Here is a 13,902-nt window from a genome sequence, read left to right on the forward strand (position 1 = left end):
AATCAAGGATTACAACTTAAAAAAAAATACCTTTTTGCAAAATAGCTGATAAGTGTTCTCCTAGTAGCTGCTTCTCCACACAAGCAATCAGTGGTTTCCTGAATTAGTCAAGAAAAATATATTAGAAGCACTAGAATATAAATGAGTTGCCTTCTGTCAGAATGTATTTATGTGTAACTTACATTATTATGCAAAAAAACTCCAACAGTTTTCTTAGACTTAACTTAGAGGTTAAGACAAAAACCACCATGTAATATAAGAAAGACAACAATAAACTATATACGTAATTTTAAAAAATTTGATAAAGTGAAATTCCTTACACAGTAGAAGAGAGAAGCTTACATTGCAAAAGTCAATACAAAAGCCTAACTGGAAAAAAGTCATATTGAATTCTGGAAACAAACAAGCAAACAAACCAAAAACCACCAAGGGTTTGAGCTTCAAACCAAACCAATACATACTAGTTATGTTCAAAATTCAGCTAATTGTAAAATTTTCAATTAATCGTGTTACGTATGTACACAAGTATAAATTGAGCTAGAGCCACAAGACATATATTTGCAAAACCTTTTAAATTTGTTCTTGAATATCCCCTATGTTTTTACAGTTATACATGCATTTTAGAGAGGACTGAAAAATAATAGGAAGTTTTCCCTTACATTTTTCATCACCTAAAAGATAAAATAAATGCCTGAAGGGCAAAGGCATAATTAATTTGAATGTTTAAACTTTTACCCTGCTTACAATAGAACAACCATTTCTTTACAAGTTGATTTTTATAAACTGGTTCTCAGAGCCTTAACTGATATTTTCTAGAAGAGAGGTGCTCAATTTGGATTGATGGAAGCCTTTCCTGTATGAGGATACACTTAATGCTAAAACAAAAGTGTACCTTTGCTAACACACTCTCTTTCCTGAACAGCCCATCAGAGACATGCCAGACCTTCAAACAACACATCAGTTTAGGTCCTTCATTTGGAAAGTTTTCAAGGAAGCAGGGATGATCAAAATATGCAGCAGCAGCTACAAGAGAGACAACTGCACATGTCAAGACTCTTCTTTCTGGGAAGGAGATGACTTATGGATACCATTAATAGTCAGGAAAGGGGTGAAGGGAACCGACTGATCACTTTTCAATGCATTAACTGGGGTCATCAGCAATGGTACTGGGCAACAGATTTAAAAGGAGGCACTTTATCACTGGGTGGCTGTGCACCTTGTCACTTGTGGAATGCTTTGGAACCTGGCACAGAAAAGCTGACGCAAATCCCCATGAGACACTACAAGTATTTCAGAGACACAAAGACACAAACTACAGCAGATTCAGAAAATACACTGCCCTGGAAACAGGCAGACACCAGGAGAGTATCAGGGCATCACATACACTTCCTCTATTTGTTCCCTTCAGTGGTCATATGAAATACATGGAATACCGTTTAGACAGACCCTTATTATTAACATACATGGCCGTTTTTATGGTACTTTCCATATCTCCTGCCATTTCCAAATACTGCTATCTGCAGTTGCTGGCTGTTTCCAACAGCAGGAGTCAGGGTTATACAAAATACCATCCCTTGCCCTGGAAGACCTATTCTGAGTACAGAAGGGACAATTTGTCTGCTTGAGGCCAAGAGGCAAAGCACTTACATCCTAGCAAGCAAACAAAATGAGTATTTATCTTGGCTGAGGAAGGAGCCAGAAGGTACCCTCTGTATGACCTCAAAGCCATGTACCTTGGTCATCTACTGACTGACAAAGAGATACGCTTCATCTGGTCAGCTATCCAAAACGGCACATACTGCTGGGCTGAAAGAATCCCTCTGTGGGCTGCAACACCACACTTCCCAGGTGTTGTCTGAAGTATGTGGAATCGTTTCACATGATGCTTTTGTCCTAGAAGTATCATTTCCATCTCAAGATCAAGCCAGTTGCAACTAAATAGCATGCTGTTGTCATGTATACACAAAGAAACAGTATGATCCCAGGAAAATTCAAGTGCTCTAATTTTAAGAATTGCTCTTTCTTAATGCAAAGGAGGGAAATTAGTGTGAAGCCTTCTAAAATTAGGTTTCTAAGCATTTAACTAAGGGCAAGATTCAATTGATGTTTTCTAGATTGAAAATGTAATGGTATCTATCTATTTTTTAACCTAAGCAGTAAATAAATACACGTATTTGCTATAACTTTATAAACAGAAATAGTTCAATATATTTCAATATGAGTGATTTCACAGAAAAAGCTAACACCATACGCAGGAAGAAGATCCAAGTTCAAAGATGTGCCATGACACACAACACATATACGTGTATATATGTACATCTGTGTAAAATGTCTCAAGAAACTAGCAAGTCAAAAAGATAATTTTTATTCCGTTATCATTTTGACACCAAATGAAACGCCAATAAATCCTCCAGAAGACTAAAACCCAATAAATTTAATGTTACGTTCTTAACTAAAGAAAAAAAAGCAACAACCTCCTACAGGACGAATTATATATAGATTTATGTAGTGTGTCAGTTTCTGCAGGAATGTGTTAACCCAACAAAAGGCAAAGTATTACTTAAAACCCAAGTGAAAAAAGGACGAGCTACCTCACACAGTGCACTGGCAGCGGCTGATGTACTGTTAAGCTCACGCCTTGGACTGTTTACAAATTATACTCATGTTCTCTGCTCTTCTGGCTTTTTTCAGGTTTTGTTTGGGTTTTTGTTTGCTTATTTTGTTTGCTTGTGGTTTTGCTTGTGAGTCTTTGCTTCTCTCAAGGGATTTGTGGTTAAAGATGTTATCAGTACATGAATGGCTAAAATCAGCTGCAATTTTGATAATGGAGATTTGAGTTCTTATGCAATGTTTTTTAACTGCAGTATACAGAATTAATATTTCTGAACAAATTTCTTCTTTCTTACTGAAAATATTCTTTTATTTTAAGAAGTAACTTTTGATAAAACTGAAGTCTTAAAAAAAACAAGCAATTTCACAAGCACTATCAACAAGATAGTATCTGTAAGATAATGAAGAAATTATCATAGTGTGTTTACAACCATAGATAATCATACTCATTTATTAAGAATGACTGACTTACAGTAAAAGTGAAAATTGTACTCACTGTGTGCTGTGATCTAAATATGTTATTACTCTATCTCCTTCTTCTTCCAAACGTTTATTAACATGGTGAAGATACTCTGGGACCTAACAAGAGAACAACCAGTTCAACTATAAAGGTATGAAAGGCAGCTAATCTTGTTCCATCACAATTAAACTTTATTTTTAAAGAGAACATGAATTGGACAGGACTATTCCTCCAGAATGTTATGTACTACATAATTTGTATTTTTATTAATTTATGTTATTTCATATTAAATGTATTATAGTTGATAATGTGACTTTAGCTACAAAAATGTCTCTGGATTACTACACAATTATTCTACCAAGTTCCATGACAACCAGGGGTCTGCTCTCCCTGTTGTTACAATACCATGGTCCCTATCAAAACATAGGAATACCTGCCAGTAAATTTCACTGGACATTAATACACCACAGCACTATGATAAAACTAACATTAAAAGCAATCACCACATGCACCTACCTCTCTTTCCTGCATTAACCTTTGGCCTTCTGCAGCATACAAACAATTTGTCTCTTCCAGAAACCTCTGTTCAAATGATTCCTTGTAGACCTGTTCAAGAAATCAACTGAGTTACTTACATTAAGCTCACAGAAACAGCAGCAATTTTGCTTGTCAGGGGTAAGAGGACAAGTAAAATTTTAAGGCTGTGAGAAAGGTCAATGTAACATTACATTAACAAATTATGTTTGTCCACTGGTTTCAGAAAGACTGAGATCAGAACTGACTTCCCAGAGCAGCAACGGCTTGTTTCAGTCACCACAACTTGAACAGTCTAAATTAACAGGCTTCTGTTTAAGGCACACAGCCCAACATCAGTACCTAACATCACTGTACAGCAATGACATCCAATCCACCTGAAATCTAAACTCCACTGAACTTTCTGTGGCACAAAACCCCTTCCAACTAGTGAAACATTGGCACAAACCAGGTAATCCTCATCAGTAAGATATTAATGTGGTCAGTAACATATCTTCAGATCTTCCAGGTTTCTCTCAGTGGCCCAGGAAAACAGAATTGTATCAAATAAGGTGAACTCTCTCTACAGAGAACAAATAAGGTGTGCAAAAAAGGCACCAATAACAATCAGAGACATTAAAAAACTTCTGTGTAGTGACTAACAGTTAATTATGGAAAGGAAATAAGTCAGAAAGAACAACTACATAAAGAAAAACTTATAACAGTCTGAAGAATTGTAAACAGAGAGACAAGGAAAATAAAAAGGGAAAACTCCTTGAGTGTGGTGGAAGAATAGAAGAAAACATTTATTCCTAAACATCTAACACAGAGTTACATTCTGTCACTTTTTGTCTCATAAGGACTCCTAGTTGAAGGTCCTCTGCCCAATGCAAGGGGGTTGGAGCTAGATGATCTTTAAGGCCCCTTTCAACTCAAACCATTTTACCACTTTCAAAAGCTTGTTTTTTTCTCAATGGCTTTTTTCTTGAACACACTAATTTTTCTGGGATAGAGGAAGCTACAGATTAAAGTCAAGAGGATTAACATGAAAGGCAGAAAACCAGGTAAGCTGCCTAACCAGAAAGGACTTTTTAATATAGTCTGCCTCTTCAAACTCTTTCAAACCTTCAGCCAGTTTTGTAATGGTGTATTCCCACTTTGAAATGGAGCAACCTCATCAGGTTTTAGGAATGAAGGACAGCTCCAAAGTTTTACTGCTCATCACACAAGGCTGCATGTTAACTCAAGGACAACCCACGTGGAAGCCAGAAGCACAGCATTTGCCATTGGTTACTTACTATCTCTGCTCATGGAAAGTTCCAGTAAGCTGCAGCTTGACATGATCAATCTCAAAACCTTGGCCTTAACAAGGCATCTCATTCTATCCTCAGCATTTTAAGAAGTTGTCAGTAGAGTGATGTTTTTGTGATACAGACCCAAGATCTGGACTCCAAAAAATGACACCTTTTTACAGTGACAGAGGAATTTTTCTGTTCCTACATTTAACTGGCACTAGGACAAGACAATGAGTGATTATGACAGACAGAATACTGCACATACTAAAAGACTTGTAAATTTATTAAGATCTGAGGCCATTACCTCTGCTAAGGAAAACAAGCAAAGAGGTCTCATTTAGGAACAGTACAAGATTGCACATGGGGTCAAGAAGAGCCAATCATACCAATGTAATAGCTAGATTTTTACACACATTTACTAGATGAACAGAATAATTTTTGTACAAAACACAACTTAGGCAGTCCACACTGTGTTTCTAAACAAAGCTGTTACTACTGAATTTGGCTGTACTCACCTGCAGATCTGAAAGCATGCTCAACAAACTCCGCAGCAAACTTCTGTCCACAGCTTCACCATTTCGTTCTCGTTCGATCAGCAGGAGAATTCCATCAATAGTCTTGGTTTGAACTTGCTTATCACTAATGATATGGTTTCTAAATAACTCAAGCCCCATATCCCTATGTGAATATTGAAAATTAGTCACACTGTTATTCTTTTGAAAAATCATATATACATTTAAAACATATAGTGTATATATATATACAGATAAAGAATATATTAATGGTGTGTATACTCTTTTTGACACTGTCCTCTAACAAAACCATTACAAAAATTATCCTAAAAATACCAGATCACATGCTACCACAGGCATACACTTCAGTAGAGAACTGTTACCAGCCTGTCCAACTTCCACACAATACACTAGAAATTTCTCTCCCTATTAAAAAAATAAATCTGATAATATACCTTAACATTCCCTGGATTAGACATTCTACATGTAATTCATAAGTCTATTTCAAAATCATGAATTCTTTGTATCTTTAGGCTCTTAACACCTCAGTGAGATTCTTGTTTCATTCTAAGAGGATGAGGAATGGTGCTTCTATGCCATGAAGCAGCTAATTGTTAAATAGTGGAAACTGAGTGATCTTAGATAAAACTTGTTACCTCCAACTTCTTCACATTCATCAGGATTTCAATAAAAGGAATTTTCCCAATGGGAGAAAAATAAGACAAAGTAGGAACAGACCTCATCAGCAATGTTTAGTAAAAGGAAGGCTAACACAAAGAGTTGGAGGAAAACTGCTGAAGCTGGGAACAAAAGATGTCCACCGGACAAGCAAGAAGCTGGAGAAAGATGCCAGGCTCTTCATACAGCCTGAGAAACTCTCAAGAGAACAGCAGCCAAGCAGGCAGGAAAAGATATGCTCTTACTTCACAACTTTATCTACTTTTTTTTTGGGGGGGGTGGGGGCGGAAGTGTGCTTTAGATAAAGTAGCAACAATACCAGAAATTTTTAGCAAAACTTGGGTTTGTTTGCGCAGGTAATGATGTCAAATGCCCCTCGGGGAGATGTTTTAAAACAGAATGCCCAAAGATGTGGCCATGGTGGGCTGATACAAAAGCATCATCAAGTGACCAGTGCTGGAAAGAATCTGCACCTTGTCACTGTATCTGACTTACTTAAAAAAAAACAGAGCAAGAAGCTGAACGTTGAATTTTATCAAAACCAGGAGCACCTACAGTAATGCTGGGCCAGTGCTAAGGTGGGAAGCAGCAGTCAGGAGGAGGTCCCCACACAGCAGCCTCACCCAGGCTCTGACAACTACAGCTACATACATGCCTTGACTTTTAATCCCATATTCCCACTTGACAGTAAATATTCCTGGGGAAGGAGGACATGACACACACATATGCTGACACATGCATTTCCATAAATTGACACAAAATTTTAGAGATTTATTATATAGCTGAAATATAATGTGAAAAATTTATTTTCAATCCTTGCAAATGCAATATCACATCAACAGTCTAAAGCTTATAGGAATACTTACATGGATACCTACCATATAGAAGGAAGCACTGAATTCTGAAGCACATATGTACGATCCAAAAATAAGAAAATGCTTCTGATCATGATCTGAAAATATAAATAAAGTATTTTTCTCTTCACCTCCATGTGATATTTTAAATTATAAAACAACTTCTGAAAAACTACATTACAGACATGCACCTCATTTACTGATGCAGGTATTTTAAACTTTTACAGTGACTTGTACAGCCATGGGTATGCAATTTATTGAAGTTAATACTAGTGGTGGTATTCCCAAGTACATCCAAGATCCAAGACAGCTTTCAAATTCATAGCCATTAACTAAATAGTTTTATTAGCCTATTAGGAGTTTTATACCACTGACACATATAAGCTATTCAAACAGTATCTCCAATACAGTCAGTAAACACCCTGAAATAGCATGCTGCCATGGTCTTTGCTTTAAAATGAAAACAAAAAAACAAAGGTTTAAGATGAGACAGTAATAAGATGTGCAACAGATCTTTTCAAAATAAAAGTTAGCTGTCAAAATTCATAAGAAAAATACAGATACATTAAATCCAACATTAGAAAGAGAGTATAAAAATATATTATTCCTTTTTTAATTGAAAGGGTGGGAGGAGGAGGAGGTGATTTTGTAGCTTGCTAGACTTTTACATTCAAAATCCATTTTTAACTTTGCTCATAAGAAGGCTGCCCAACTCCCAGTTTAGCATTAGTCTAACTCCGGATGTCAGTAACTCACCCCCAGGCCAGATAGAGATTTCTATTCCCAGCCGTCCACCTACTCCCTCCCTAAAAGATTTCATTGCCTCTGAAGCAATTCTCAAGCTGACATAGCTTCTGGCCAAGCATATTAAAGTAAAACAGCAGTAAGGTTGATTTTTTTTTCTTAAATAGCACCAAGTGCTAACCCAGCACATGGGGAAGAAAGTCACTTGCTACAGGTTATTGCTTAAAGGGAAAAAAAAAGAATGCTTAGAAGTAATTAAAGCAAATAGTGTTCACAGCAAAAACCCTTTTATAAAAACACAGGTTCATGCTAACTGCATTTTCAAGGCAATATCTTCAACTCTGTTTTCATCAGACTGCTGAATTCAAATAGTTTCTCTAACACCTTCCATTTTTAATTCAAGGAATGAAAACAGAACTTCAACCATATGAGGCATCCGCAGTCCAAGCTAAGTGACAATGCAATAAAAACTCATTGTAAAATGTTAGTTTGGTATTACAATGATGCCTTCTTAAAGGCACCATTTCCAGAGTGTGTTTCAGGCAGAACTTTTTTCTGTAACATAAATTATTGTGGAGGTAGAAGACAAAAAAGGGAGAAAGCAAGTCTCAGTTCTTTACCCTTTCTATTTCTTAGCTCTATAGCCAGGATAATAATCTCTGCTTTGAAACAAAAAGTTGCAAAAAGTTGCAAATTAACTTAGTTCTCGGAGCTATCTAGAAGCAAAGACTCTCCAATTACTTAAAATTACGAATAGCAAAGAACTTCAGCATTTCTTGGTTAGCTTTTCATTCCACCCAAAGAAAAAAGAGGTGTCAATATATTTCTGAGTGATATTCAAACCTTGCATGAACCTATGAAAGTCAGAGTTAAGAGCGCCTACGTTTCAACAACAAAAGTCCCCTCAGCCAGCAAAGGGGAAAGTGAAAAGCAGTGCTAAAACTTGCAGAGATGCAGTGCAGTCCCAAGTTAAAACTATGACAAACTCATTTTAGCCAGATTTCACACTTCAAGGATATGTACTCTGAACAAACAATCAACTTACCATTTGTCTGCAATGATCTTGCCAGCATTTATTTATCTTCTTTAAAAATAAAAGACTATCCAGAGAATCTGTACAGCACCCATTAAGGAAAACTAGTTTGCCAGTATCTTTAGAGGCCAGATCCTGGAGATGATCTTTGCCAGCCATTAGGCAAAGCTGCTCCATGGATATTCCAACGCTACTGTGCCTGCCAGGGATAAACCGTTAATTGCAGAGCTGCCCAGCACAGTGGTTGGCAGATCTCCAAAAGGCCTCCCTGTGTTTTCAAGGAATAATGCTCACAGCTCTTCAGTAATACCATCTAGTGGCTGAAGAAATCCCACCAGCGTCACCAGCGACACATTTGTCACCAACTGAGGTGAGGGATGGAGAGGTTATTTTGTTTATTTAATGAGTTCACACTGAGCACATCAGGAGTGACCCTAATCTCTTAAAAGCAGTTACAGTTCTAAATAATCCTCAACAAATCCAAATACCACTCTTTTCATATACATCTCCAGGTCACCCTAAGTCATCTACAGAGCTTTCTTCATTACACAACAGATCCAACTGTTATTTACAAATAATAGAATTCTCATGTGTCTCACAAGTAAATCTAAATGAGGCTTCACCTTCCTGTCCTGCACATTATCATTTCCAACTCATTCTGGCCAAATCTGATTAACCTGATCTCATGTCCTTGGGATACAAAGTGGTACACCTGTAAAATATTACATTTTCAACTCTCCAATCCACCTGCCAAGAAAGCAAGGTGAAAGCAAAGTTCAAAAACACGAGTTTTAAAAATGTTTTTTCATAACATCATCTAAAGTCTGAAAAAGCAGGAATACAAAAGACGGTTGTACACTTCTTTAAAGAAGGCTAGAAGATTTGGTTCTACAAAACCAGGTATGTTAAAGTCTACTGTACTAACGTGCTATGTAGAAGCTAGATGGCTTAAATGGGACTTAAACCCCAAACCATCAACAAAAAACAAAACCAAAACCATGGTGGTGCTACACACCATTAAAAATCCTAAATTATTCTGAGTTCCACCTACCTGGGGAATGCAGTGAACCAAGAAACTGAGAGTCACAATCCAAAGCCTTCACCTAGAAAGGAGGTTCGTTCTGGGCCCTGGCCCCTTGTTTCTTTCCACTTCATCCTATCTTCTCTACTTTATCCTATCATTTTCTGCTAAAAAAAATCCATAGACAGCTGGGAAACAATGTCAGCAGCCACAGTGCTGCTGTATATCAGTAATGTAACAGAATATCTGTTCAATATGGCACACTCCATCCATCATCTGCTGGGTAAGGCATTTTCCAGGAATATGGGGATAGCAAGGTGGACATAGACTATTCATCTGCTGCTCCAGCAAGTGCAACCCTGTGGCTATTACACAAAAGACACCTATGATATAAAGCACCTTCTCAGCATGCAAAGCTTGACTGGCTTGAGGAAACAAGGCTGGCTACAGCCAGGTGTCCCACAGATGATCTACAGGCACTTCTGTGACCCATTCAGCCAGAAAAATGGTCCAGCAATGTAACTTCAGTAAACCACGAGGAAATTTACCATAAAACTTCATCCTTCTATGCATCCCAAGGCAGTCAAACAATCTCCTGAATTTAGAGCTCTCTTCTAAGAGCCTCCCAAGGTACACATAAGGTATGTGAAGGCTTGTTAAATGCCTCTGTGATACATCACTGTTGACCAGTAGTTATTTTTGGTCAAACAGGTGCACTATGTTTGAAAATTCTTTTACTGTTGTTGACAATCACTGTGGGTTTTTTTTAAGCTATTGCTGCCATAAGCATCACAGCTACTTACCTGCCACAGAAATTCACACCTGCTGAGAAATCTCACAGTGCTATTGACATTTTCTAGATTTAGTGTAAAATTTGCATCCCTAATAAAATGATAAATAAGCTCTTATTAGCAAGCCACACATCAATACACAAAAGTTATTCACCCAGATGGCTAGAGTTGCCTCCAACTGATTTAAAAACATGTAAGCAAAGTATCTATTTAACACATTGACAATTAAGGGTGCAATTTTTGAAAAATCTTGTTTTGAAACATAATGATGTAAACTAACCATTCTAACCACTTCTGTGCATGACAAAAGGATATTCTCTAAACTGAAGGATTTGTGCTTTCACGTGTTCTTCACAGACTTGTCGCAGCTGTTTGTACAGTGTGGCAGAGACTTTGTAGGAACAGAGATTTTCAACAGCCTAAAAACCAAAAAAGGATTATAAATGAGACAAAGAAAAGAATTTAAATTTTTGTGTCTGTGTAATTAAGGCTGACATAGGAAAAAAAAACCAATCAGCGTTATATGTTCAAGCTGTGCACAAAACCAAAACATCTAAACAAAGTTATGTAGAAAAATTAAGACTTCAGGAGTCCTTTCTGATTTTGGCCCCTTCTTATTCTGCTAGATTTTGTGACACAAACAAGATCCACCATCACAATCTGGGTCATATTTTAGATGTGCTGTTAAAAACTACCAGAATTCTGCCTCCTTCAATACTGCTCAGCAGTAGAACTCCTCCAGAAAGTCCATTTTGTTCTTCCTTCAGTATGCACACAAGTGCTTTTTGGGGCAGGAACATAATCATACCAAATATTTTAATTTCTTAATAACTTGAAGGCAGACATTTCAATCAGTCTGTCTAAATGGTAAATGGCTACTTTCCTGTCTTTTTATCAACTTATTTTTTCACACTCATGCTAAGATACATCAACTGTTGGGAAAAAATAATTAAGAAAAAGCCCAAGCAATAACAAAACCCCAAAAACCAACCCCACATTAAGCCTTACATAAAGACTTGAACTGATTTATTGGGAGCTCACAGGATTTAGTTGAGTATTTACTCTTAGTTAACTAAGGAGGCCAATTCCGCACAAAACCAAATGTTCTGGTGGTCACTGTATAAATATCAACTGCCCTAATATTATGAGGCAATACTGCACAGAACACTGGCAAGGATTTAAAGCACTATGTCACCTGGGCAACTAAAACTGACCCAAGAACGTTCTCCTCTGCTCCAGAGGATTCTAACCTACCTAATGTAATTTTACTTTAATGCACATAAAAATGACCTACACAATTTTGATACATTCAAGCATACAAACAAACAAAATTATAACAGTACCTATAATATGTTTCTCATCTGGTCTTAAAGTAAGTAAAAACGACAACTTGCAACTAACAGTATTCAGACAATCACTTTGCAGATAGTGTTATAGCCACTCCTATCCGCCCACCCAAATATAAGTCTAGTCAGGACTCTCATAATTTTTTCCTTCATTATTCTACTGTCTTTCCTTTGCTACAACACTGTCCTCTCCTGTGCCCTCCAGAAGGGCAGTGCTGCCCCACTTCAGATTATTTAGGACCTCACTGCAAAGGTAATTTTCTTTTTCCATTATTTTTATCACTCACTCCTCATTCAGCAATTCTTTGTACTGCCCCACTTTCTCTATCCCATCAAGTATAAAAGCTACTTCTATCAAAATCTGTGCAATCTACCACCAATCCCAAACATCATTTCTATTTTAGTCACAAAAAATTGGCTGCCACCCTCCCATTGCTCACTGACTACATCTCTGCCAAGCACCCTCATGCCTGATTCCCTGTTGCCTCTAAAGCCTGGAAAGGAGTATCCTTCAGCCTCTCCACAAAGCCTCATCATTGTACTTCAGTTTCTTCTCAGCCACTGTGCCAAATTAAATAAATAAATCAGAAGGTTCAACTGCAGGCTGGAACACCAGCCCACTGAGTGCACTGAACTCTAGCAGGTCTCTCACTTCCTCCCATAATGTCAGATAAAGACTCAAAAAACCCACCAAAAAGGCTTGATAGTAAGAACTGATGCACGCAGAGATATTTTCCCTTGTGGATGACTCGGTGCTCACCAACAGGCAGTTAAATTGATCTGTAAATACAGATCAGGTTTCCAATGGATGCTGAACCTCATCTTTTATTCCTCTGGCAGGAGACTAAAGGACCTATCTATGCACAGGCACACTGAGCACCACCACCCCCTGTGCAGAAATCCTCCTGATTTGCTGTGCTACCGATTATTCAACCAGCCTTGCACAAGAGAAGAAGCAAGAAGTACAGTTCACCCTTCACAATTTATCTGAAATCTCTCTCCTCTTCTGCCAAAACTCAGGCATGTACCCCAGTGATTTCATAGCCATATTACTATAATCTCATTTCTGAGCCTCTGAAAACAAGTTAGGTAACACTCAAAGCATCTGTGGGCTGGTGTTTTTTTTTTTTTGCTAGACATGAAAAAGCAGGGTTTTTCAAATGCTGAGTTTTAAACAATAAAATGCATTATGTCATGCAATCTCCAAATTTGCAAGTATCAATAGATAAATACATTGAAGTCAAGTTCATTATTTAAAGGAAATAATTATATTAAGTCAACATATATATTTCATAATCAGCCATTTTAGACCCACATATTACATACCCTAACTAAAGAGACAAGTATAGTCAGGTCTGAAATCCATCCTGATTTTCTTGAACAGGGACCCAGTACGGACTACTGGCTTCCTCCTCTCTCAGTCTCCCCTTTGCACCTCAACTAAACATTTTGAAAATTTTAGGTGTGCATAATAAAGTTTTCAGTCCTGATCTGGCAAGGGCATCAATCTGCAGATCAAACACCTGCACCCACAGAAAACTCGTAACTAATTTATGTTATGTAGCACAGTTTAGCACATACTTTTTTATAACATGATCACTCTAAAAACCCACTACTTCAGCTAAATACCTCAAAGTACATAAATCTGAAATGACATAGAACTAAACCACATCTAATTGGAGAAAGTAGAGAGAAATTACTCAGGAGTCCATCTCTCTTTCACCCTCCCTAGCCCCTGCTCCAGTAGTCCAGGTGTTCCAGAAATGCTTTTTCACCACTTGAATACAAAAACTAAGATCCTGATAGTTATGAAAATCCAATAGTAATCTGAAATGTGGGTAAAGTTTGTTGTCTGCCTTTTTAATTCCCCAAAAGGTATAGAAGTGTGAGATTATAATCTAATAATGTAAAATATAAATCTAATAACATAAAACATTATTATTTACAAGAGAGCATAGCATGTACAAAAACAATCATAAAATATGGAACTTCATAACCCTGTTAGAGTAACATCCTGTTTTCAGCATGTTGAGTGAGCAGAGTAT

General features: G+C 37.3%; 1 protein-coding gene across 3 annotated transcripts in view; it reads right to left on the bottom strand.

Moving 5' to 3' along the window:
- Window positions 1–13,902, bottom strand: part of CUL4A (cullin 4A) — a 33,712-nt gene that overhangs the window by 18,697 nt on the left and 1,113 nt on the right. For all 3 annotated transcript variants that reach the window (XM_033052379.1, XM_033052380.1, XM_042780207.1), the window contains exons 3-9: window positions 10,827–10,930; window positions 8,712–8,781; window positions 6,947–7,020; window positions 5,394–5,556; window positions 3,587–3,676; window positions 3,107–3,189; window positions 31–98 (exon numbers count right to left, since the gene is read on the bottom strand). In XM_033052379.1, the coding sequence (XP_032908270.1) occupies window positions 31–98; window positions 3,107–3,189; window positions 3,587–3,676; window positions 5,394–5,556; window positions 6,947–7,020; window positions 8,712–8,781; window positions 10,827–10,930 (652 nt within the window). The remainder of the gene's footprint in view (window positions 1–30; window positions 99–3,106; window positions 3,190–3,586; window positions 3,677–5,393; window positions 5,557–6,946; window positions 7,021–8,711; window positions 8,782–10,826; window positions 10,931–13,902) is intronic.

This window comes from Catharus ustulatus, chromosome 2, assembly GCF_009819885.2.
Source record: "Catharus ustulatus isolate bCatUst1 chromosome 2, bCatUst1.pri.v2, whole genome shotgun sequence".
NCBI lineage: Eukaryota > Metazoa > Chordata > Aves > Passeriformes > Turdidae > Catharus > Catharus ustulatus.